The sequence below is a fragment of the Podarcis filfolensis genome (genome assembly GCF_964270895.1).
Source record: "Podarcis filfolensis genome assembly, chromosome: 17".
NCBI classification, from domain to species: Eukaryota; Metazoa; Chordata; class Lepidosauria; order Squamata; family Lacertidae; genus Podarcis; species Podarcis filfolensis.
The window spans coordinates 34866901-34890960 of record NC_139621.1 but is presented as its reverse complement, the minus strand read 5'-3'; the positions used below and the strand labels follow the sequence as shown (position 1 = coordinate 34890960).

General features: G+C 45.3%; 1 protein-coding gene across 1 annotated transcript in view; it reads right to left on the bottom strand.

The window, feature by feature from the left end:
* Positions 1–24060, bottom strand: part of IGFBPL1 (insulin like growth factor binding protein like 1) — a 42048-nt gene that overhangs the window by 4765 nt on the left and 13223 nt on the right. The window contains exon 2 of the mRNA XM_083593981.1: positions 487–596. Within this exon, the coding sequence (XP_083450107.1) occupies positions 487–596 (110 nt within the window). The remainder of the gene's footprint in view (positions 1–486; positions 597–24060) is intronic.

Sequence of the window (24060 nt, the reverse complement as noted above, 5' to 3'; positions counted from 1 at the left end):
CTCCATTATCTCCACAGTAATTGCTACATTACAAGTGTTATTGCAACCCTGCTAATGTTCTCATCTGCTTACAGTGGTCTCCAATATAAATTACAAATTTCCCCCATTCTTTGTTAAAGTTTTGGTCTTCTTGGTTCCTGAGCTTTCCGGTCAGTTTTGCCATTTTGGCATAGTCCAACAGTTTAATTTGCCATTCTTCTCTGGTAGGGACTTTATCTTCTTTCCATCTCTGGGCTAGTAACATCTGTGTGGCTGTTTTTGCATACACGAAAAGTCTTTTCCTTTCCCTTGGAACATCATCACCTACAATTCCTAATAAAAAAGCCTCTGTTTTTTTAAAAAAAATAAAAGTTAATTTGAACATTTTTTTCAACTCATTATATATCATTTCCCAAAATGACAGAAGCTTCAGCATCGAACATCAGAAACAAGGCTGGCTCAGCTCTAGATCTCTACCCCATAAAACACTTGGCATCTTTCACATACCTTCTTCCAGGTGATGATGGGTGTTGGGACTGCTTTCACCTCACAAGACAGGTAGACTTGGGCTCCAGTTACATTGTGAATCCTCTTTGGGGGTACAACAATAGCGGGAGCTGGAAGAGCAGGGAGAAAGTACATGCATTTCAGAATGGCAGTTTAGTGGGCTTGTCATATACATTGTCCTTTGGCATAATGAGTTCTCTATAGAATGGGAAGCTAGCAAAAAATTGATGGGCTACACTTTTTGTTGTGCTTAAAAGGTAAAGGGACCCCTGACCATTAGGTCCAGTCGTGGCCGACTCTGGGGTTGCGGCGCTCATCTCGCTTTATTGGCCGAGGGAGCCGGCGTACAGCTTCCGGGTCATGTGGCCAGCATGACTAAGCCGCTTCTGGCGAACCAGAGCAACGCACGGAAACGCTGTTTACCTTCCCGCCAGAGTGGTACCTATTGATCTACTTGCACTTTGACGTGCTTTCAAACTGCTAGGTTGGCAGGAGCAGGGACCGAGCAACGGGAGCTCACCCTGTCGCGGGGATTCAAACTGCCTTCTGATCGGCAAGTCCTAGGCTCTGTGGTTTAACCCACAGCACCACCTGTGCTAATTCTTTGTGTTAAGACAGGGCAAACAAAATGCATCCATTGGCTTTAGGACTGTGTTTAGTTTGCTGCCCTGGAAAGAAAAAATCTGTCCAGCAATTTATAGCATGCCACATTTACAAAATCTGAATGCCATAAACTGCTACTTTTATTTCATTTTGTTCATCATCCAAGCCCTCGTGGTTGTGGAGCTGCCTTTGACAACAGAAAGGAAGCATCAAGAAAAGGCTCCGATTATCCAGCACGTGGAGCTGTCTCCCTTTCTCATAGATTCAAACTGTGTTTCCTCATACTGGACCCAGACTGCTTCTGCATAGCTTTCTTCCTGCCGCTATTGAACTGTTTGCAAATTGATTTCAGACCCTGAAAAAAAACTATTTAAAATAAAAATAAAAATGTAAATCGAGCATGAAGAGAGGGTGCATCAATTAATATTCGGGACAACCAGAACAATGATGGGAAAAGTAAAACTTTAGCTGGATTTTTCTTCACGGCTGCAAGAATATTAATTTCTAAGTATTGGAAATATTTGGGGGGGGCTCTTTATAAAGGCATGGTATGAAAAGTTGTCATTTCTAGCAGTTTCTGAGCAGCTAACCACTAAAGTGCGACAATTTAGGGGACAAATTTAAAAAGGCAAATTTTACACCATTAGTGTAATGAGGTTGGCTTGAGATTCAGGAAAACACCTTCGCCCAACTCCTCCTCCTCTTCTTGTAAGGCCTTGAGGAGACCATAAGCACCTCTTCCCTCAGTTAGACTAACCACAGTTTGTCTTTATGTCACGACTGGACCAATTTGTGTTAGATTCAAGTATAGCTTATTAAAGCAAGCCAAGATCAAGTTACGGTTTCTAATCCTGGCTTGTTTCAGCAGACCATCATTTTGAGCGTCTGCGCATGCGCAAACGGTGAAACCTGGAAGTAACACGCTCCTTTACTTCCGGGTCGCCACGGCGCGCAACCCGAAAATGCTTATCCCAAAGCTACTTCAACCCGAGGTATGACTGTAGCACTCACAATCTGAAGCCAATAAAATTGTGGCCTTTTTTAGCCTATTAACCTAAAATACTGGCGTCAAGTGTCTTTATTCAACCTCCGGGGAGGAGGAGGGGCCTTGCCACGCAATGCGAAACTTATGGTTTAGCATTGCATTTGAATTGGGCTAGTGGGTTGCAAGTATTCTGCAGTTGCAGCCAGTTGCGATGTTCTTGGGTGTCACTGAGCAGAAGAGCTTTCATCGCTGGAAGAAAAAATGCCGCGATGTCTGTGGACCAACAAAATGCTTTTCCTTGAGCTGAAACTGGTTTGAGAGTGGGGGATCACTGTCTGTGAAGCACACACAAATGTATTTTGTGTCGTGGTTGCTTTTGATCAAGGAGGTTTTGTGATACAACGGCAAAACCTTATTAACCAGAAGTAAGAAGGGGCCGAGCGTGCCTTGCATACCATCAGAAGCAAGTCCTCTTTCAACCTAGCTTCACTTCTATGAATATCTCTTGGGGGGGGCTGGGGGTGGCAGAGTTACGTTTGTCTGCCAAGCCTGTGGCACAACAAAGGGAGCGCAACGGTTCAGGTGTCTTCATTTCCCTACATTTCCCCCTCGTTTTATTTCACGCAGAGTGCTTTGTTGGCGGTATCTATGGCAACATTTCAGAACAACGGCAAGCTTCTTTTGCGGGGACACCCTGGTGAAATTAAGCCAATTTTCTTCCGGCTTTTACGCCGCCGAGGAAGACGCGGGCTCCCTGGATTCCCTCGGCATTAGCCCTTTCAGACGGCAATTATCTCAGGGGGAGACCTCCGAATCAGTCTCTGGAAGCACAATGCCAAGCCTGCTAGAGTTCCCATCTCTACGGAGCTTAGCTCTCCGGAATCGACATGGCGGCACGTCTTCCGTGGGGCTGCTGCCATCGCACCTGCCACACGCCACAGATGCTGGGGGAATAGAGGACACGGCAGAGGATGCCTTCAGCTCAGGAAATAGGAAGGACACGGGGCTTCCTCCTCTGTTGGCACCTGTCCCTGGCTACACTGCTCTTGTGTGGGTAGGGGGAGAAAGGCAGGAGGCCATCTGTTAGGAGTTCTCCCATCTGTAAAATTACCATTGACAAATGAATATTTGTATTAATGCTACTTAACTGAGTCTGTAAGGAGATGAAGCTTTCCATACAGAATACAGAGTAATTCCCTTTGGATCCCAGGATTAATACCTGCTGAGTCCCTTCTGTTCCAAGATTTTTTTGTGTGTGGGTTTTTTTTTTTTTTGCAGTGTGTATGTGTCTAATGGCATAATTGTTCACACCTGCTTTGAGATGCGGTTGTCCCTCAGATGTAAATGTAACATTTTGTGTACGTGTGTGAAAAACCTGCACCTGACGTACAGAGGGCACAAAGGGATCTTGTTTTATGGTTCTTCCAGGGTTTAATTGTCGGCGGTTCATCGTGCAACCCCTATCACTGCTCTTGGTTTGCTGAAAAGATCTGAAATATGCACCAAGGAACACAATCCAAACCACCTGCACAAATGCAAATGTTTGGGCTCTGTCTAATAATACAGTGGAACCTCGGTTTTCGAACGTAATCTGTTTCAGAAGACCGTTTGACTTCCGAAACGTTCGAAAACTGAGGTGCAAAGGGTAGTCTGCCAATACAATAGGGAAAATTGTGAAAAGCAACAGATACACACAACGGAAGCCGTTTGACTTCTGAGGCACGTTTGAAAATGGAAGCATTTACTTCTGGGTTTTTGGCAACGGAGACGTCCGAAATCTGAGGTGCCACTGCAATACAGTGGACGCTCAGGTTGCGAACGTGTTCCGTGCGGGAGGCATGTTCGCAACCCGCAGCGTTCACAACCTGCAGCACCGTGTCTGTGCATGTGCAGGTTGTGATTCGGCGCTTCTGCGCATGCACAAAGCGCGATTTAGTGCTTCTGCACATGTGCGAGCGCCAAAACCCAGAAGTAACCTGTTCCAGTACTTCTGGGCTCAGCACGGCGTGCAACCCGAAAACGGAGAATCTGAAGCATCTGTAACCTGAGGTATGACTGTAGTAATACAGTGGTACCTTGGGTTACATACGCTTCAGGTTACATATGGTTCAGGTTACAGACTCCGCTAACCCAGAAATAGTACCTCGGGTTAAGAACTTTGCTTCAGGATGAGAACAGAAATTGTGCGGTGGCGGCGCAGCGGCAGCAGGAGGCCCCATTAGCTAAAGTGGTGCTTCAGGTTAAGAACAGTTTCAGGTTAAGAATGGACCTCCAGAACAAATTAAGTACTTAACCCGAGGTACCACTGTAATAATAATAATAATTATTATTATTATTTATACCCCGCCCATCTGACTGGGTTGCTCCAGCCATTCTGGTCAGCCTCCAGCACATATAAAAACATAATAAATCCTTAAACCTTAAAAAGCTTCCCTATACCGGGCTGCCTTCAGAAGTTTGCTAAACGTTATATAATTACGCATTCCACAGGGTGGGCGCCACTACCGAGAAAGCCCTTATAAACAGGTCTTCATTTGATTTGCTCAGTCTTGCATTGCCTAGTGCTTTCTGACTTTTGGAGAGAAGATTCTGGACCAGATGGATTCAGAAAAGCATATTTATTTGTAGCTGTGGAGAGGACAGCTTTATTCCCAGCTCTGCACACTTAACGCTTAATCCTTACGGACACGGGATGGGAAAAATCAATGACTGAGGTGCAAAAAAATGGGTGGACTCCTACAAGAATATTACAGTGCATTTCTCTGCTTCTGAATGAAACTGTGGGGAAAACTTTTGCCATATCTTAATACAAATTAATTGCCCATAAATTGCCCTGGGAGTTGAATCTGGGCCACCACAGGCCACCAGTTTGGGACCTTTATACACCAGGAGAAAACATTCTTCTTTACCCAGGCTGTTGGCCATTAAATTATCTATAGCCTGCTAAAGTTGGTGTGTGTGTGTGTGTGTTGTTATTATGATTATTTTATTATTATGCTTCTTATTGTGTTATTATTAGGGTTCGTAAAATGTGTTCTTAATGTTGTACAATGTCCTGGGGTCTTTTGATAAAGGGCAGTACAGTGGTACCTCAGGTTACATACACTTCAGGTTACAGACTCCGCTAACCCAGAAATAGTACCTCGGGTTAAGAACTTTGCTTCAGGATGAGAACAGAAATCACGTGGTGGCAGCGGGAGGCCCCATTAGCTAAAGTGGAACCTCAGGTTAAGAATGGACCTCCAAAATTAATTAAGTTCTTAGAGTTATAATATGTTAAGATACAGAGTTAAGATAAATGAAAGAGGGTAAGGATTTGCTGATTTGATTATTTAAATGGGAATATAAAAAGGGGAGGTATGAGGAGGCCAAGGAAATAAGCTAATGAGTTCAAAGTTACAAAAAACGGATTTGTTTTTAATTCTTTTTTTAGCTATTTGTCTTTTGTCTTTTGTATTTTTATTCATCTTTTTTCTTTTTCATGTATTTCTCTATGTTCTTTTCTTTGTATCTTTTTCTTATTATATGACCTTTTTTCATTTTGTAAACTTACGTTTTTGTGAAACTTCAATAAATATCTTTAAAAAAACAAAACAAAATTAATTAAGTTCTTAACCTGAGGTACCGCTGTATATAAATTGTATTAACAACAACAACCCTGATAATGTCCCTTGATTTCTTGGATGGAGGGAAGTTTGTATGTGTGCATGGGTGTAGCCAGGATTTGGGGGGCAGGCAGGACATCCACCTGCCATCATCCTCTGCCTGGCTCTGTCTAGCAGATTCGGAATGAAAGGTCTCAACAACAGGTTTTTGTTGTTGTTGTTGTTGTTTTACAAATTTAGTTATTTATTTGGTTTTTCAAATTAAAAATTTACAGAGGTATATCAAACATAAATCATAAAAACAAGATTCCAAGGAATCTCCTGGACTTCTATCCTCCCCTTTGTGGGTCCTATTATTAATTATTTCTTCCCGCATCTTTTATGATACTCCAAATCCTTGACGTCTTCCAGAATCAACCTTAAACTAAAAGTGCTATGCCAATCCTACTAACAAATTTAACAGTTTACAATGGTCTTTAAGATAAGTTATAAATTTTCCCCATTCCTTGTTAAAATTTTGCTCTTCCTGGCTTCTGACTCTTCCAGTCATTTTAGCCCTTTCAGCATAGTCCATTAACTCCATCTGCCATTCTTCTCTGGTAGGGACTTTATCTTCTTTCCATCTCTGGGCCAGGAACATCCGTGCAGCCGTGGTCGCAGACATAAATAGTCTTTTTGCTCCTTTGGGATTTTGGCACCAACAACAGTTGTTTTAAATTACTTTCTTTTGACCCCAAGTGCTCTGAAAAATCTGTTGAAATCTTCACTAGAATGCACCACAACATCATCCAAGTGACCTCAGTGAGCACTTCAATTTCAAATTCTTTCATTGATTATACTTTTAGTTAAGTATTTTTATTTATTGACTTGATATGTGTGGGAGGGCAGCTGCCTCCCCCCAGCTATGCCCATGTATATGTGCCCAGAAATGTCAGAATCCTGCATGGCTGGAATGAGTCTCTGGTCATATTCACAAGTACAGTGGTACCTCGAGTTAAGAACTTAATTCGTTCTGGAGGTCTGTACTTAACCTGAAACTGTTCTTAACCTGAAGCGCCACTTTAGCTAATGGGGCCTCCTGTTGCTGCTGTGCCGCCGGAGCACAATTTCTGTTCTCATCCTGAAGCAAAGTTCTTAACCTGAAGCAATATTTCTGGGTTAACGGAGTCTGTAACCTGAAGCGTATGTAACCCGAGGTACCACTGTATGTGGCCCTCAGAAAGTTGTTGAAAAGGTTCCTTACTCCTAGTGGAGAAGTATACCTAGCAGGACTAGGTCTCCAGTATATATTTGGGTTTTTTATTTAAACAAAAGTTTGGGGATGAGGTACAAGTGTTGGATTTTGGGAAGCCTTTCGATATAAAAGTGATGCACTCTCTTTCTTCAAGCCTTCTGATCCAGCCCTTTGTCTAAGCAACTTAGCTCGGCTTTTCTTTCTCAAACTGTATTGGCAACAATAGAATTGGCAACAGGATTCCAACGTGGTGTTTCTAACAAATTGTTAATAAGCAAGCGAGGGGGGGGGCTGGTGTGGCATTCTGGAGTGTTACTCGCGACTGCAGAGACCCAGATTGCCATGAAACTGGTCTGGGGACCTTAGGCCAGCCAGTGTCTCTGAAGCTCAGACTGCCTCACATGGTTGTGGTGCAGAGAAGCAAAATGGGACAACTTACCGTATTTTTCGCTCCATAAGATGCACTTTTTTCCTCTTAAAAACTAAGGGGAAATGTCTGTGCGTCTTATGGAGTGAATGTGTGGTCCCTGGGGCGGCGGCGGCGGGGACCCGGGCTTCCCCCGCCAGCCCTGGCAACAGCGGGCAGGCTGCGCGCAGATGCCCCGCACTCCTGAGCAGCTCTGGGGTAGCCCTCGAAGCCTCCGCAGGGCAGTGGGATGAAGGCTCCCCGCTGCCCTGCGGAGGCTTCGCAGGCTACCCCAGAAGCCAGAACAGCTAGAGAGAGTGCGGCTATCCTTGGCTTTTGCCCACAAAAGTCCCCAAGAGCTACGCTCCCTTTAAAGAGCCGCGCGGAGTGTGTGTGTGGCTCTTGGGGGCTTCTCCCTCCTCGGGGAAAAGCCTGCAAGCGCCGCACACACGCTCCACGCGGCTCGTGAAAGGGAGCGCTGAGCAGAGCCTGGGATGCATACAGGTTCTGCTCAGCGCTCCCTTTAAATAATATTTTTTTCCTTGAATTCCCCCTCTAAAAACTAGGTGCACCTTATGGTCAGGTGCACCTTATGGAGCGAAAAATACGGTATGTCCTACACTCAAAGCTCTTTAATGAAAAGGCAGGATCTAAATATCATCAATAACGAGGCTGATTTCAGTCCTCTGTATTTTAATAAGATGCTTGTGTGTGCATTTCTGCTGTATTTCAAAACCAGCTGGGGACAGAACCTTTGATCCATTCTCAAACTTGACCATTACGAAGGCTTTCCCTTGTGGCTATTTTGTCCCTTTGCTCTGGCTCTGATGACTACCTCCCTCCCTCCCTCCCTCTCTCTCTCTCTCTCTCTCTCTCTCTCACCCCACACTACAGAGTGCAGTTCTATAAGGCCGTTTCTTATCAGCACAATTTCTTACCACCACATGTCAACACAATTCTTTCCAGGCACAATCCACCCCGGCCCCACTACAAAGACCGACTGTACAAGCTTTGTGCAGGGAGCTAAGCCAAGCTGGGAGGCAGATGGAGACACCCAGGCTGTTGCTCGTCTCTTGCAGCTTATCCAAGACCCTAAGCAAGGAGGGAGGGAGTGCAAATTAGCGCACAGCGCATCCTTTCCTGGAACCCCTTGATAATTACCATTTGCTGAATATGAGGAGCTGTCATATTTATTGAAACTTGTTAAGGCTCCTGCAGACAATCTGTTTATTGAGCATCCATCTTTGCTTGCACAAAGTGCATGTGGTGGTCAGACTATGTCTGGTCTTTATCAAGCATTTGTTCTGAGTGGGTATAGCATAATGAGCACTCATGCCAATTTGCTTGTGGGGTGTTTCCATGTCTTCCTAGCGCACCACGTACAAGGCTCCATCCAACTGTTTTGGGACGCTACTCCAGATTTGTGTAGGGTTTACTCCTTTGCCTTTTCTTTTCCTGAGGACATCCCGCAAGGCAGAAGTTTAGGATCAGAGTTTCCTTCTCCTAGATTGGCTGCCTGTGAGAATGTTGAGGATAGCAGGGGAGGATATATTGATTATCCTTCCTCACTCATGCTAGTGAGCTAGTAGCAGAGCACATTCCCTTGCACATTGTGGGAAGCTAGTTGATGCATTCATTAGAACCATATAAGTTGAGCAATCCAGTCTGGCTTGTCCAGATAGGATTGTTCCTGGTAAATTCCCCTTTAGTTCCCTCTTAAAAACAATAATGATATGACCGTCTTCTTTTAAACGTACAGTGGTACCTCAGGTTAAGTACTTAATTCGTTCCGGAGGTCCGTTCTTAACCTGAAACTGTTCTTAACCTGAAGCACCACTTTAGCTAATGGGACCTCCTGCTGCTGCCACGCCGCTGGAGCACGATTTCTGTTCTCATCCTGAAGCAAGGTTCTTAACCCGAGATAATATTTCTGGGTTAGCAGAGTGTGTAACCTGGAGCGTATGTAACCTGAAGCGTATGTAACCCGAGGTACCACTGTAATGGTGAAGTTTACTTATGTTCAGTTCACAGTACAGTGGTACCTCGGGTTACCTACGCTTCAGGTTACAGACTCCGCTAACCCAGAAATATTATCTCGGGTTAAGAACTTTGCTTCAGGATGAGAACAGAAATCGTGCGGCGGTGGTGCGGCAGCAGCAGCGGGAGGCCCCATTAGCTAAAGTGGTGCTTCAGGTTAAGAACAGTTTCAGGTTAAGAACGGATCTCCGGAATGAATTAAGTATGTAACCAGAGGTACCACTGTATGGTCCTGAAGGCAGGCTTTAGTTTGTAGTTACAGTTACAGAGAAAAGTGTGGGTTCATCCTCCATGAGGGATGAGCCCATGTGCTGCTGGCTGAGAGCCAACAGAGAGGAAGATGGCAAAAGAGCAGTAGCAAAAGAGGAAGATAGCTGCATGACTAGTTCTTTTATAGGGTCTGCTAGGGTCGTGCCCATCTACCTGGTCACATCTACTTGCTCCAGGGCAAGTATGACTGGAAGTCCTCCTTGTCTGGAGCAACATTCCCCTGTGTGTCCGCTCTAGGAAACAGGAAATGTTGTATTTGACTGCTACAGTGAAAATACATCCCACACTGCCTTCCCAGGTTGACAAGACCCATCTGCCCCTCACTTCCCTCTGCAGCACGTGCAGGAACCACCTTCTTGACTGTTGGACCCATTATTGGTCTCACCTACTCAATCCATGGGGCTGTGGGTTAAACCACAGAGCCTAGGGCTTGCCGATCAGAAGGTCGGCAGTTCGAATCCCCGCGACGGGGTGAGCTCCCATTGCTCGGTCCCTGCTCCTGCCAACCTAGCAGTTCGAAGCACATCAAAGTGCAAGTAGATAAATAGGTACCGCTCCGGCGGGAAGGTAAACGGCGTTTCCGTGTGCTGCTCTGGTTCGCCAGAAGAGGCTTAGTCATGCGGGCCACATGACCCAGAAGATGTACGCCGGCTCCCTCGGCCAATAAAGTGAGATGAGTGCCGCAATCCCAGAGTCGGCCACAACTGGACCTGATGGTCAGGGGTCCCTTTACCTTTACTCAATCCATGGGACCCTGTCTTTGCATGCACGGGAAGTCCCTAACTCACTGAGGGTTTGAGACCCATTGGCTACCTTCATCTGGTTTAGCTGTCTAGTGAAAGCCATTTTCAGGGGTCTATGGGGATCGTCGTCATGCTCCTTCTGGGGTAGCTTGTCCGCCTTTGGTCCCCAACCTGCACTCAACTCTCACCTGTGACTCCTGGAAGCTGTCAGTATGAGATTACCTAAGGAGGTGCTAAGAGGCAAGGGGAAGGCATGGCAGCAATGAAGGTGTAAACGACTATCAGACTTTGAAAAGTTGGTTCCACTGGTCCAAGTTCATCAGTTTTGTTTTATTGAACTAAGTAGTTTTAATTGGATTTTGAAATCTTTGTTAGTACAGTAGTACCTTGGTTTTTGAACGTCTCGGAAGTCAAACATTTTGGCTTTCGAACGCCAAAAACCCGGAAGTAGCTGCTCCGGTTTTTGAATGCTTTTCGGAAGCAGAACGTGCCACATGGCTTCCATATTGAGTTTTCTGGACGTAAATGCTTCTGGAAAGGCATGCTTCAGTTTTCGAACATTTTGTAAGTCGAACAGTCTTCCGGAATGGATTATGTTCGAAAACTGAGGTACCACTGTGTTTTGAATTTGATTGTTATTATCTTCATTAGTGGGTCATGCAAATATCTATTCTGAGTAATGCTATATATAGAGAAAGGGCGATGGCCTGAGTTTATGGAACCAAGGGAGCAGTGCCCTGAAAAACTTTAGGAATCACTGTCCCATATGTGGGCACTCTAAGTTCTATGAAAATGACCTACAGTGGTACCTCGCAAGACGAATGCCTCGTAAGACGAAAAACTCGCAAGACGAAAGAGTTTTTCGTTTTTTGAGTTGCTTCGCAAGATGAATTTCCCTGTGGGCTTGCTTTGCAAGACGAAAACGTCTTGCAAGTTTGTTTCCGTTTTCTTAAAACCGTTAATACCCAGGGAATCAGTGCTTCGCAAGACGAAAAATTCGCAAGACGAAAAAACTCGCAGAACGAATTAATTTCGTCTTGCGAGGTACCACTGTACATGTTTTTTTGGGAGGTGAATACAGCTGCAAAATTACATCCCCCCACACAACCAAAATAAATAAAGGGTAACACTTCTATTCATTACCACCAGAATCTCTTTTTCATTTGGGAGTGGGGAGAGAAAGAAGAGAGAAAGGACATTTCTGAACGTCGTATTTCTACTTGCACTGTTGCAAAGCCATAGCCGGCATCAGTTAAAGCTCAAAGTTAAGCCAGGCACCTGTCAATCAAGCTCATTGTGCAACTATCACATAGAAGAAATCTCTTCTGCTCCCCCCCTCTCCCCACTTGCATCTTTCCCCTCCAACAGGAGAAGAGAGGGAAGCAAGATGCAGATGGGAACTTCTTCAAATCCTCCGACTGGCTGATCAGGTATGATGTGCGTAGGAGAGATAAGCCGGCCCAGATGGCAAAATGCACCTGGTTTGGTTTTTTTAAAAAGCTCCTCTATGTTATGGTACCAGCAGGTTTCACTCTGTCTTTAATCTTTAGTACATCCAAGGTCACAAGGTTTTAAAAAAGGAGTCAAGTGAGAGTTGGTGGTTAATACTTGATGGCATCTGCAGATGGTGACAGCAGCCACGAAATTAAAAGACGCCTGCTTCTTGGGAGAAAAGCAATGACAAACCTAGACAGCATCTTAAAAAGCAGAGACATCACCTTGCCAACAAAGGTCCGTATAGTAAAAGCTATGGTTTTCCCAGTAGTGATGTATGGAAGTGAGAGCTGGACCATAAAGAAGGCTGATCGCCGAAGAATTGATGCTTTTGAATTATGGTGCTGGAGGAGACTCTTGAGAGTCCCATGGACTGCAAGAAGATCAAACCTCTCCATTCGGAAGGAAATCAGCCCTGAGTGCTCACTGGAAGGACAGATCCTGAAGCTGAGGCTCCAAGTCTTTGGCCACCTTATGAGAAGAGAAGATTCCCTGGAAAAGACCCTGATGTTGGGAAAGATGGAGGGCACAAGGAGAAGGGGACGACAGAGGACGAGACGGTTGGACAGTGTTCTCGAAGCTACCAGCATGAGTTTGACCAAACTGCGTGAGGCAGTGGAAGACAGGAGTGCCTGGCGTGCTCTGGTCCAGGGGGTCACGAAGAGTCGGACACAACTAAACGACTAAACAACAACAACAACTTGATGGCATAGGCAGATCAAGGCTAGCTGGAATTAGATGGAGAATAAGGACTATTTGGTCCTTATAGATGACTGCAGTGTTTTCATCAAAATTTTCCTGATGAAAATAAGAAAACAAATCCAAATATAGCATTTTTTTAATTACCTTTTTCCTATTCTAGTTTGTATTTGTTTTCAAATTGAGGTCTGCCCCCCGCCCCCCTTTGTTCTTTTAAATATCTTCTGGCGCAGACTAGCACTGGAAATTTGTGCATAAAGGCTGTAGAGAGAAATGCTGAAATTGACAAGTGTCTTTGCCTTCTCTATTATAGAGGTGCGGAGGAATCTGGTCGTTCGCACTGCTAGATGTTGCATGCACTTCCGAGGACTTGAGCACAAAGATTGCTTATCCTTTAGAGCCGAAGTGAAACCGACAAGCTCCAGGCCAGACAATCGCCTTCAGAGTAGAAACGAAAGGGGCAAAAGCTTTCAAACTTGCTGTCGATTTCAGCTCTTGTGATGAAGGAAATTCTCTGGGCGGGCTGAGGTGGGAAGGGAGAACTCACATTTCTTGAGTCTTGGCCATATTGATTTTACAACATCAAAAAATACCCATTTTCTTTCACTTGCAAAACGAGGACGAAGCGAGAGCAGAAAATATTCGAATAATGCTTCCCTTTGCTGGTTTGCAAGGAGCCAGAGAAAACACACTTACTCCTTCCTTTGTGCTTCTAATGCAGTGTGCAGTGTTTGGGGAAGTTTTTAATTTTTCACGTTTTATTGTGTTTTCAATATTCTGTTGGGAGCAGTGCAGAGTGGCGGGGAAACCCAGTCAGACGGGTGGGGTATAAATAATAATAATAATAATAATAATAATAATAATAATAATAATAATAATAATTAAAATATACCATACAACATTTCTCCAGTGAAAATAGGGGTGTCAATACTACTACTACTACTACTACTACTACTACTACTAATGCTCCACCCATCTGACTGGGTTGTTCCAGTCATTCTGGGCATTTTCCAACATATATAAAAATATTAAACATTTAAAACCTTCCCTATACAGGGCTGCCTTCAGATGTCTTCTAAAGATTGTATTACAGTGCTCCCCGCTCCCAATAGGTGCCAGTACTCACCATGAAGTTGTTACAGTAAGTGCCACACTTTTTAATGACAACAAAAAGATATGCTGGTACTGCATACATTTGAGTACCGTATAAAAAAGTACTAGTTGTATACAGCGGTACCTCAGGTTACAGACGCTTCAGGTTACTGACTCCGCTAACCCAGAAATAGTACCTCGGGTTAAGAACTTTGCTTCAGGATGAGAACAGAAATCACGCAGCAGCGGGAGGCCCAATTAGCTAAAGTGGTGCTTTAGGTTAAGAACAGTTTCAGGTTAAGAACGGATCTCTGGAACGAATTAAGTTCTTAACCCGAGGTACCGCTGTAGTTACTTATCTCCTTGGCTCAGGGGTTGCAAAACTATATCCTCCAACATTTCTTAGGGAAGTCCTAAGGAAAAGTGGGACATTCTGGGATCAAATCAGAAACTTGGATGCTTTCTGTACATCTGAGGCTGTCCCTGGAAAACAGGGACACTTGGAGGGTCTGGCATGTGTGTGTTTGTATGTACGCACACGTACACACTTATACCCAAACCTCAGGGATACGTGAGATTTGTATATCTATACAGAAAACACAGGAGTGCCTGGTGTGCTCTGGTCCATGGGGACACGACTAAATGACTAAACAACAACAACATAAAACACACCTCAGCTATATGTACACACACACACATTGATCCCTTTCCTGAAGGCTTTCTCTCTCAATAAAACTACCTGTCTGAAACCACTTTCCCCACCTGCCCTGTTCACATGCAGAACTGCAGCCTAATGAATTTCATCGTTGCTTACACTTGTGGGTATTTGGTGCTGAAATATTCTTTATTTATAACAAAGGAAAGAACATTTGGTGGTTAGCAGATGGTATGCAACAGAGCTTCAGATTTCTAAAAGACCCCCAAACAGGTTTCACGATAATTGCATGGGTTTCCCCCCTTAAACTAATAATACCCTCTCCCTAATAATGCAAACTCCTGAAACAGCATCTGCAATTTGACGCTTTTAGGCTGCAAATCTAAGCAAAGGATCAGCTCTCGTTTCTCCTCTGAAGCCACTCAGGTGCGATGCCGCATTTGTGTCACCCTAGTTCCTGTCATCTTAAGCCATTTCTGAGATCATTAAAGTGTCAATCTCCATGCATCTAGAATATTCCGGTCCCCCAAGCCTCTTGAATCTTAACTCTTCACTTCCCTGGAATCTGATGGTTTAGTGCCACCATGGATGCAAATTCAACGATACTCAGCTGGTGTTCCACCCGCTAATTAGCTGTCCTATACATCACATGCAGACTGGGCTCTTTGCGTCTAAGTGACAAAAAGCTTGATGTTAAAACTATGACATATCTAAGATTATAACCATAAAGAAGTACAACCGTAAAACCAGGGCTCTGAGCAGGTGATGTTGCACGGGGAATTAGAATAAGCAACACTGATCTGAGATGAGAAGCAGCAGCCCCAGTTATCACGAGAAAATTATTGCCGTATTGTTATAGATTTAAGGGGGAGAACCCCCCCTAAACCCTGGAAAATAATAAATGCTAGGATTTTGATTATTTGGGACATGAAGGGAGAATGCAAGCTGCAGAGGAATTCCTGTGGCTAAGCTAAGGAACAATAAAGGTAAAGGACCCCTGGACGGTTAAGTCCAGTCAAAGGCGACTCTGGGGTTTGCGACGCTCATCTCGCTTTCAGGTCGAGGGAGCTGGTGTTTGTCCACAGACAGCTTTCTGGGTCATGTGGCCAACATGACTAAACCGCTTCTGGCGCAGCAGAGCACCATGACAGAAACCAGAGCACATGGAAACACTGTTTGCCTCCCTGCTGCAGAGGTACCTATTTATCTACTTGCACTGGCATGCTTTCGAATTGCTAGGTTGGCAGGAGCTGGGAAAGAGCAACGGGAGCTCACACGGCCTTCTGATTGGCAAGCCCAAGAGGCTCAGTGGTTTAGAACACAGTGCCACCCGTGTCCCTGTTAAGGAACAATAGAGAGCAATTGAGGGACATTAACAGTACAAGAGAACTCCTTTCCCCTTGCCCTGAGTTGTGAAACAGAGACTGGGGATTTGGAAGGTTGCCAGGGTAAATGTTCTGGGAGCATGGGTGGCTGGGAGGAAGGAGGAGGAAGAAGAGCTGAGATCCATCTTGGGGAGGCTGGCTGCAGGGCTGGCTGTAGAGAAGGACTGCACTTCTGTGGGGTACAAGCCCCTCTTGAAAGGTCTGTGCTGTCAGATCTGGACTCCTTCCATGCAGACTGAAGGTGCAAATAGGTGAATAAACCATACAGTGGTACCTCGGGTTAAGTACATAATTCGTTCCGGAGGTCTGTTCTTAACCTGAAACTGTTCTTAACCTGAAGCACCACTTTATCTAATGGGGCCTCCTGCTGCTGCTGCACCACGATTTCTGTTCTCACCCTGAAGCAAAGTTCTTGACCTGAAGCACTATTTCTGGGTTAGCGGAGTCTGTAACCTGAAGCATATATAACCTGAAGCGTATGTAACCCGAGGTACCACTGTATTTCTTAAAGCCACGGCAGTCTCCACCGTGTCTTCCATTCTCTAAAGACCCCGTGTGTGCATTTGGGATGCCATGGGCTCTTGCCACCGTTCGGCAGAGAGGGGGGCAGGCAGCCAACTTTTGTAACCATATGTTTTCTGGAAAGGGGAAAAGAGCCTACTGGATCCAGACCAGCCTCCGGTGGCCCATGTCAATGGGAATCCAGGAAGTAGGACCTAATTGCAACAGCACTCTCCTCATTTGTGATTCACAGCAACTGGTTTTCAAGCAGCCAATGACAGTCTTGTCCTCTTTTCCACCACAGTGCAGCCTCTCTCTCGTGTTCCGTCGGATTTGCCCCGAGTTGAACTGCATCTGTGTGCTGTGCAAAAGGAATGATCTTAATAGATGGTCCTGGTTGCGGGCAGGCCCTCAACCCGGTCGCCCCCACCCTGGCGTGGGTGGAGCCACCCTCATGCCAGGGTGGCACCACAGTCACCCAGGGATATTGCCCAATCAATTTGAATGGGTGATCGCGGGGAATGTATAAAAGCGGCAGCGGAACCTGTGCCAAGCAACTGTTTCACGCTGCAGAACACCCGCCCGCACTCCCTTTAATTTAAGTGTCCTTTGGCCTTGCTTTGGACTTCGGTTGGTTGCCTGTCTTGGGTCGGGGACCGGGTAGGAATTTTTCCATTTGGCGAATTGGCATGGGCCACTTGGTTTTTGCCTACCTCTTAGCAATCGTCACAACTTTGTAAGGTTTGGTGGTTAGGCAGTGGCTTATTGTTGAGGGAGGGAGGGGAGGACGGCCATCGCCTGACCCTCCATTGGTCAAGGGTATTCCGTTAAAGGAATATGGGGCCTGGATCCTGTCCAAAGTCCGCTTGAGGGGCCAGGGCCATTCCAGGCCTCTGGGGACACCAGGGGAGATGCTGGCGGGTTCCCCCGAAGCAGTTTCCCTTTGGGTGGTTTACCCTTACAAACTTCCTGCAAAGGGGGCACGAGTCAGATATAGTCTTTTACCAATGCCTAAGCCAATACAAGGCTGTATATTGTCTCCCTGCTTATTTAACTTATATGCAGAATTCATCATGCGAAAGGCTGGGCTGGATGAATCCCAAGCCGGAATTAAGATTGCCGGAAGAAATATCAACAACCTCAGATATGCAGATGACACAACCTTGATGGCAGAAAGTGAGGAGGAATTAAAGAACCTTTTATTGAGGGTGAAAGAGGAGAGCACAAAATATGGTCTGAAGCTCAACAGCAAAAAAACGAAGATCATGGCCACTGGGCCCATCACCTCCTGGCAAATAGAAGGGGAAGAAATGGAGGCGGTGAGAGATTTTACTTTCTTGGGCTCCATGATCACTGCAGATGGTGACAGCAGTCACGAAATTAAAAGACGCCTGCTCCTTGGGAGAAAGGCGATGGCAAACCTAGACAGCATCTTAAAAAGCAGAGACATCACCTTGCCAACAAAGGTCCGTATAGTTAAAGCTATGGTTTTCCCAGTAGTGATGTATAGAAGTGAGAGCTGGACCATAAAGAAGGCTGATCGCCAAAGAATTGATGCTTTTGAATTATGGTGCTGGAGGAGACTCTTGAGAGTCTCATGGACTGCAAGAAGCTCAAACCTATCCATTCTGAAGGAAATCAGCCCTGAGTGCTCACTGGAAGGACAGATCCTGAAGCTGAGGCTGCAATACTTTGGGCACCTCATGAGCAGAGAAGTCTCCCTGGAAAAGACCCTGATGTTGGGAAAGATGGAGGGCACAAGGAGAAGGGGACGACAGAGGATGAGATGGTTGGACAGTGTTCTCGAAGCTACCAACATGAGTCTGACCAAACTGCGGGAGGCAGTGGAAGACAGGAGTGCCTGGCGTGCTCTGGTCCATGGGGCCATGAAAAGTTGGACATGACTAAACAATAACAAGCCAATACTGCTCTCATTTCCTGTAATCAATAAAGTTGTGGCCAAAAAATTTGCCCGATAACCTTAAACAAAAATTCTGTGTGCGAATTTCTTTATGCTATTGGGCTTGAGGGTCTTGCCTTGCAATCTGTCTTGCAGAATGGCGAGACGCTCATTACTTCAGCCTCGGTGCTATAATTTAGGGAACGGGTGTAACATCCCCCGCAAGCTTTTCCCAGTCTCGGTGCTGAAATTCTAGGGCTCTGCTCACTCCTCTGGCCTCAGCCTTGTGTCACTGCGGTAATTGTCCTTCCGTGAACATGGAAAGTGAGAGGTGATCATTAGCAAGGCTGGGATCAAAGCTGCCACTCAAAGAATAAGAAGGGGACAGGGATCCCCTGCAATCTCAATTGAAGTTTCCCCACCCCCTTGATTTTCTGAGCAGTCTTCCCTCCTGCCTGTCTTCCTGAGAGGAGTCCTACACCTTTAATGATGATAAATATTATTTGTGTCACTATTCCTTGGCGTGTGCTGTGCAAATGATAAGATAAAGGAGATAGTAGTGCCCTTGCCTCAGGCTTACAGTGGAAAAAGATTTGCATTTTTCCACATTTCGTAGAAACACAGAGTTGTAGAGTTGGAAGGGACCCTGAAGGTTGAGTCCAACCATACCTTAGGGCTGGGCAATATATCAATATATCGGCCAAAACTGGTTTGAAGTCCGTATTGTGATATTGTTTTCATAATTTTTGACCTGGCAATATATTGCGAACCATGGTGTGTGGGTGTGTGAGTGTGTTATGCAAAAATCACATTGCGGGGGGAAACGTAAAGCCATATTGGGAAATGATCCATAATGAATTGAAAAAAATGTTTAAAAGTACTCCCCCCCCCCCAACACCAGAGTCCTTTCTTTTGGGGATAATTCAGACTGAAATTTCCAGGTGTCAAAAAACGGTTATTTATGTATGCCATGGACGCGGGTGGCGCTGTGGGTTAAATCACAGAGCCTAGGACTTGCCGATCAGAAGGTCGGCAGTTCGAATCCCCGCGACGGGGTGAGCTCCCGTTGCTCAGTCCCTGCTCCTGCCCACCTAGCAGTTCAAAAGCACGTCAAAGTGCAAGTAGATAAATAGGTACCGCTCCAGCGGGAAGGTAAACGGTGTTTCCATGTGCTGCTCTGGTTCGCCAGAAGCGGCTTAGTCATGCTGGCCACATGACCTGGAAGCTGTACGCCGGCTCCCTCAGCCAATAAAGCGAGATGAGCGCCGCAACCCCAGAGTTGGTCACGACTGGACCTAATGGTCAGGGGTCCCTTTACCTTTACCTTTATGTATGGCACTACTGCGGCCTGTGGTTTGTTAGTCCCAAAATGGAAAATGAGTGAGGTCCCAACCAAAGAAGAATGGCAACTTAAGTTGACAGAATATGTGCAGCTAGCAGACTTAACATAGAGAATAAGAGAACAAGAAGAACATATGTTTAGAGAAGATTGGAAAATGTTTATTGAATATATGAGAAATAATTGTGTGCAGCTGAAAACACTGGCAGCATTAAGATAAATTCAACAGTGTAAATAAGTTTTGATGGATGCAATCATGGAATACTGAATGGTATAGTTTTTGTAAAATATGCAGGGATTTATGATATGTAAAATGAACCATGGAAAGAGAAGAAGGGAAGTCATAGATATCCTAAGGATGTAAAAATGAGTACTTTAAATTGTAAAACAGAAAATTTATTAAAAATTATAAAAAAGAAAGAAAAAACGTGAAGCCAGCCAATTTCACTACATAGCTCCACCCTTATTTCAGACATTGTGATATATTGTGATATTTTGATATATCACGATGTCAAAAACCAGATATCGCCCAGCCTTACCACACCTTGAATGTTGATGGAACCAAAGAAGGAGTTCACCTCAGGATCTTAGCACCTGGGCAATTTCATAAAGGGAGATAATGATCTTTCAGGTAGTCAGTTGCTGTGATTGGCCTTGCTAAGCAAAACCCATCTAATCGTTTTGAAAAAATACAGCCCCTTCAGATATTTTCTTCCCTTTGTTTTCTGGGAATCGACTCGAGCCCCTGCACTAAGTGTCTACGCCCTGTCTTATAAGCCTTATACCTGATTTCAGCAAGCTGAATGGGCAAGAGAATGCTAATGGGCTATGCTAATTGGTGGCAAGGTCGTACTTCAAACAAGAAATTGCTGAATGAACCTCGTGGCAAGACTCTGAAACATTTTCTCAGGCATGAAGGCTTCTCCCTCCTTTTGTCTCTTGCAGAATGGTTGTCTCAGCCACTTCATAGTTGCTTGGTAACATGCCACCAAACAAGATTCAGTTGTTTAATCACTCCCCATCTTTTAATTCATGCTACACTTTTGCTGTGACAAACATGAGCTGGAAAGTCTTCATTATTTACAGAGGTTACTGTTGCAGCATCAAGCTTTTAATGGGTTGCATTCAAAAAAGGTTTGCTTTATTTCACTTAGTCTGCTGAACCTCTGAGGTTGCCAAACTGAAGAGCATGAAATGTAAATTCAGTCTGATACAATACATTGCAATTATCTTCTGTATCTGATGTCTACCTTCCAGGGGACTTTTGGAATTGTGACAATAGCCTTCTGAACAATTTTTTAAAAAAGGATACAAGGGGTTTTTTTGTGGGGAGAAGAGCGGAATTGGAGCCAGAGGCCAATATATATTGTCCTTTGCTATTTTATTCAACTTACTGAAAGTTTTCAAAGAAAATCCACGTTTTAAAACATTTTGGGCCATCTTTTGCTGTTTGATGCTACTTATTCATCATCCACAGTTGTGGATTAAGAATAGCAACGTTAATGGCTCGTGATGAAATAACCTAAAAATTCATTGATTTGAATGTAAAAAAAGGTAAAGGACCCCTGAACAGTTAAGTCCAGTCAAAGGCGACTATGGGGTTGTGGTGCTCATTTCACTTTCAGGCCGAGGGAGCCGGCGTTTGTCCACAGACAGCTTTCCGGGTCATGTGGCCAGCAGGACTAAACTGTTTCTGGTGCAACGGAACACAGTGATGGAACCAGAGCACACGGAACAGCATTTACCTTCCCGCTGCAATGATACCTATTTATCTACTTGCACTGGTGTGCTTTCGAACTGATAGGTTGGCAGGAGCTGGGACAGAGCAATGGGAGCTCACCCCATTGTGGGGATTGGAACCACCGACTATATGATCGGCAAGCCCAAGAGGCTCAGTGGTTTAGACCACAGTGCTACCCGCTTTAGCTTAGAGACCAATACATTTGGTGGTTAGTTTCACAAGAATTTCATTTGCATTATTGGTGATGTCCTTTGCTCTCCAGTCCACTTTTAGAAACAAGAATCAATACAGTACCTGGATGGAAGATTTGCACATTTATAGATCTGTTGTAAGATGTCTTGAAAGTCAGTTGGGCTAAGAAATTGGATAAAATATAGATTAAGCTAACTAAATGTCACTGTCCCAAGTGGCAGTTTCATAACGAAGCAACTATAAAGGAGAATTTCCAGTGTGGAAATCTTGAGGGAAAGCAAGGGGAAGAGACCAAGAGTTGCTTGCAGAAAGCCTGTCTATTGAGCATCTGTTCTGATTTGTTTTTATGGAGATTAAACAAGCATTGTCTATTTCAGGCATAGGCATACTCCGGCACTCCAGATGTTTGGGACTGCAATTCCCATCATCCCTAGCTAACAAGACCAGTGGTCAGGGATGATGGGAATTGTAGTCTCAAACATCTGGAGGGCCAGAGTTTGCCTATGCCTGGTCTATCTTAATGATAATTCTTTCTGTTTTCTTCATGGGGAGGCTAAATGAGCATCTGTCTTACATGCAGAACGCCCCAGGTTTTAGCATCTCCAGTTATGGCTTGGAGAGACTGAGAACCTTTCTGAAAACCCAAAGAGCCACTGCTAGGAGACTGAGCTAGATTCATTCTCAGTTCATTCATTCATTCAGCTTATTGTGCTAGCCAGAGGCCATGACAATTATGATGTACTTAAATACAAACATGGTAATAGCACAATGGGTCTTAGGGGAGGGGTAGTACTTCTGGCGGGGGACAAGTCATGCTCCTTCTGGGGTAGCTTGTCCACCTTTGGTCTCCACATTGTACTCAATTCCTGGAAGATGTCAGCAGCCACACCTTGGGAACAGATTCAGCTGGCTGGCTAAGCCAGGTGAGGGATGCCAATGGGTGTCAAACCCTTGGGGAGTTAGGGACTTGGGAGAGCCAGTGTGGTGTAGTGGTTAAGAGCGGTAGACTCGTAATCTGGCGAACTGGGTTCGCTTCCCCACTCCTCACATGCAGCTGCTGGGTGACCTTGGGCCAGTCACACTTCTCTGGAGTCTCTCAGCCCCACTCACCTCACAGAGTGTTTGTTGTGGGGGAGGAAGGGAAAGGAGAATGTTAGCCGCTTTGAGACTCCTTTGTTGTTGTTGTTGTTTAGTTGTTTAGTCATGTCCGACTCTTCGTGACCCCATGGACCAGAACACGCCAGGCACTCCTGTCTTCCACTGCCTCCCGCAGTTTGGTCAAACTCAGGCTGGTAGCTTCGAGAACACTGTCCAACCATCTTGTCCTCTGTCGTCCTCATCTCCTTGTGCCCTCCATCTTTCCCAACATCAGGGTCTTTTCCAGGGAGTCTTCTCTTCTCATGAGGTGGCCAAAGTATTGGAGTCTCAGCTTCAGGATCTGTCCTTCCAGTGAGCACTCAGGGCTGATTTCCTTCAGAATGGAGAGGTTTGATCTTCTTGCAGTCCATGGGACTCTCAAGAGTCTCCACCACCACCAGAATTCAAAAGCATCCATTCTTCTGCGATCAGCTTTCTTTATGGTCCAGCTCTCACTTCCATATATATGGAAGTGAGAGCTGGAAGTGAGCTGGAAGGATAGATATCACCATCCTTTGGGTAGTGATAAAGCGGGATATCAAATCCAAACTCTTCTTCTCTTCTTCCATTCATGAGAAGACAGGCTCCAGCAGATTGAGTGGATGAGACTAATAGTCATAGTCTGACTTGACTATGTTTATTGGGTTTTTGCAGACGGCCAATAGTGGGTCCAACAGTCAAGAAGGTGATTTCTGCACTTGCTGTTGAGGGAAATGAGGGGCAGATGGGGCTTGTCAACCTGGGAAGGTAGCCTACCTAGGAGAAGGAAAACTCTGATCCTAAACTTCCACTGCCTTCTGGGATTTCTTTGGGAGAAGGAAAGGCTAAGGAGTCTTCTTCTTCTCTGGCGATCACTCGTAGCTGAGTAAGATTGTCTTCCATAAACATGGTCTTCACAGTGAGTCCGTAAGTGACTGTGGAGGCCATTTCTGGATCCACACTTCCTTCCAACATAGGTTTCCGGGCAAGAGTTGATTATGGTGAGGGTTTGCCAAGCGTGCCTTCCTCTTAGTGTGTTTATCCCTTTCCTCCTAGGTTCGAGCCTCTTCAAAACCCATGACACCTTTGGTGAAAGGCTAAGGAGTAAACCCTTCACAAATCCAGAGTGAAGTCCCTTAGCCAGGCAAAACTACTAAAGGAGGGTGTAACGCAAGGCTGGGGGAGAGTGTGATTCAGAAGAGGCTGGGCCCTGAGAAGAGTCTCTAGGGCCAGATAGAGAGTCTTGGAGGATCACACTTGGTCCCCCAGGGCCTGAGGTTCCTCAAAACAAGCGGATCTTGCAACAAAGTCCTTCAGTGGGGAATGTTGGTGCGTTGGAGCGCCAGCCAGCCACTCCCCTTCCCAGAATACTCATTCTGTTTCTCCTCCGCTGCAGTTTTCAGTTGTTGCCTCTCAACAGCATTCTACAACAAGGGAGCATGTCCAGTCCTCGCTGGGCTGTTTTAGGGGTCAGCCTCTCTTTATTTTCTTTTAATACACTGCTGCAAACCTTACAGTTCCCTTAAGTCTGTTGGTATCTCCCTCTCGAGTGCGGATGGCTACATACGCTTTTCCCA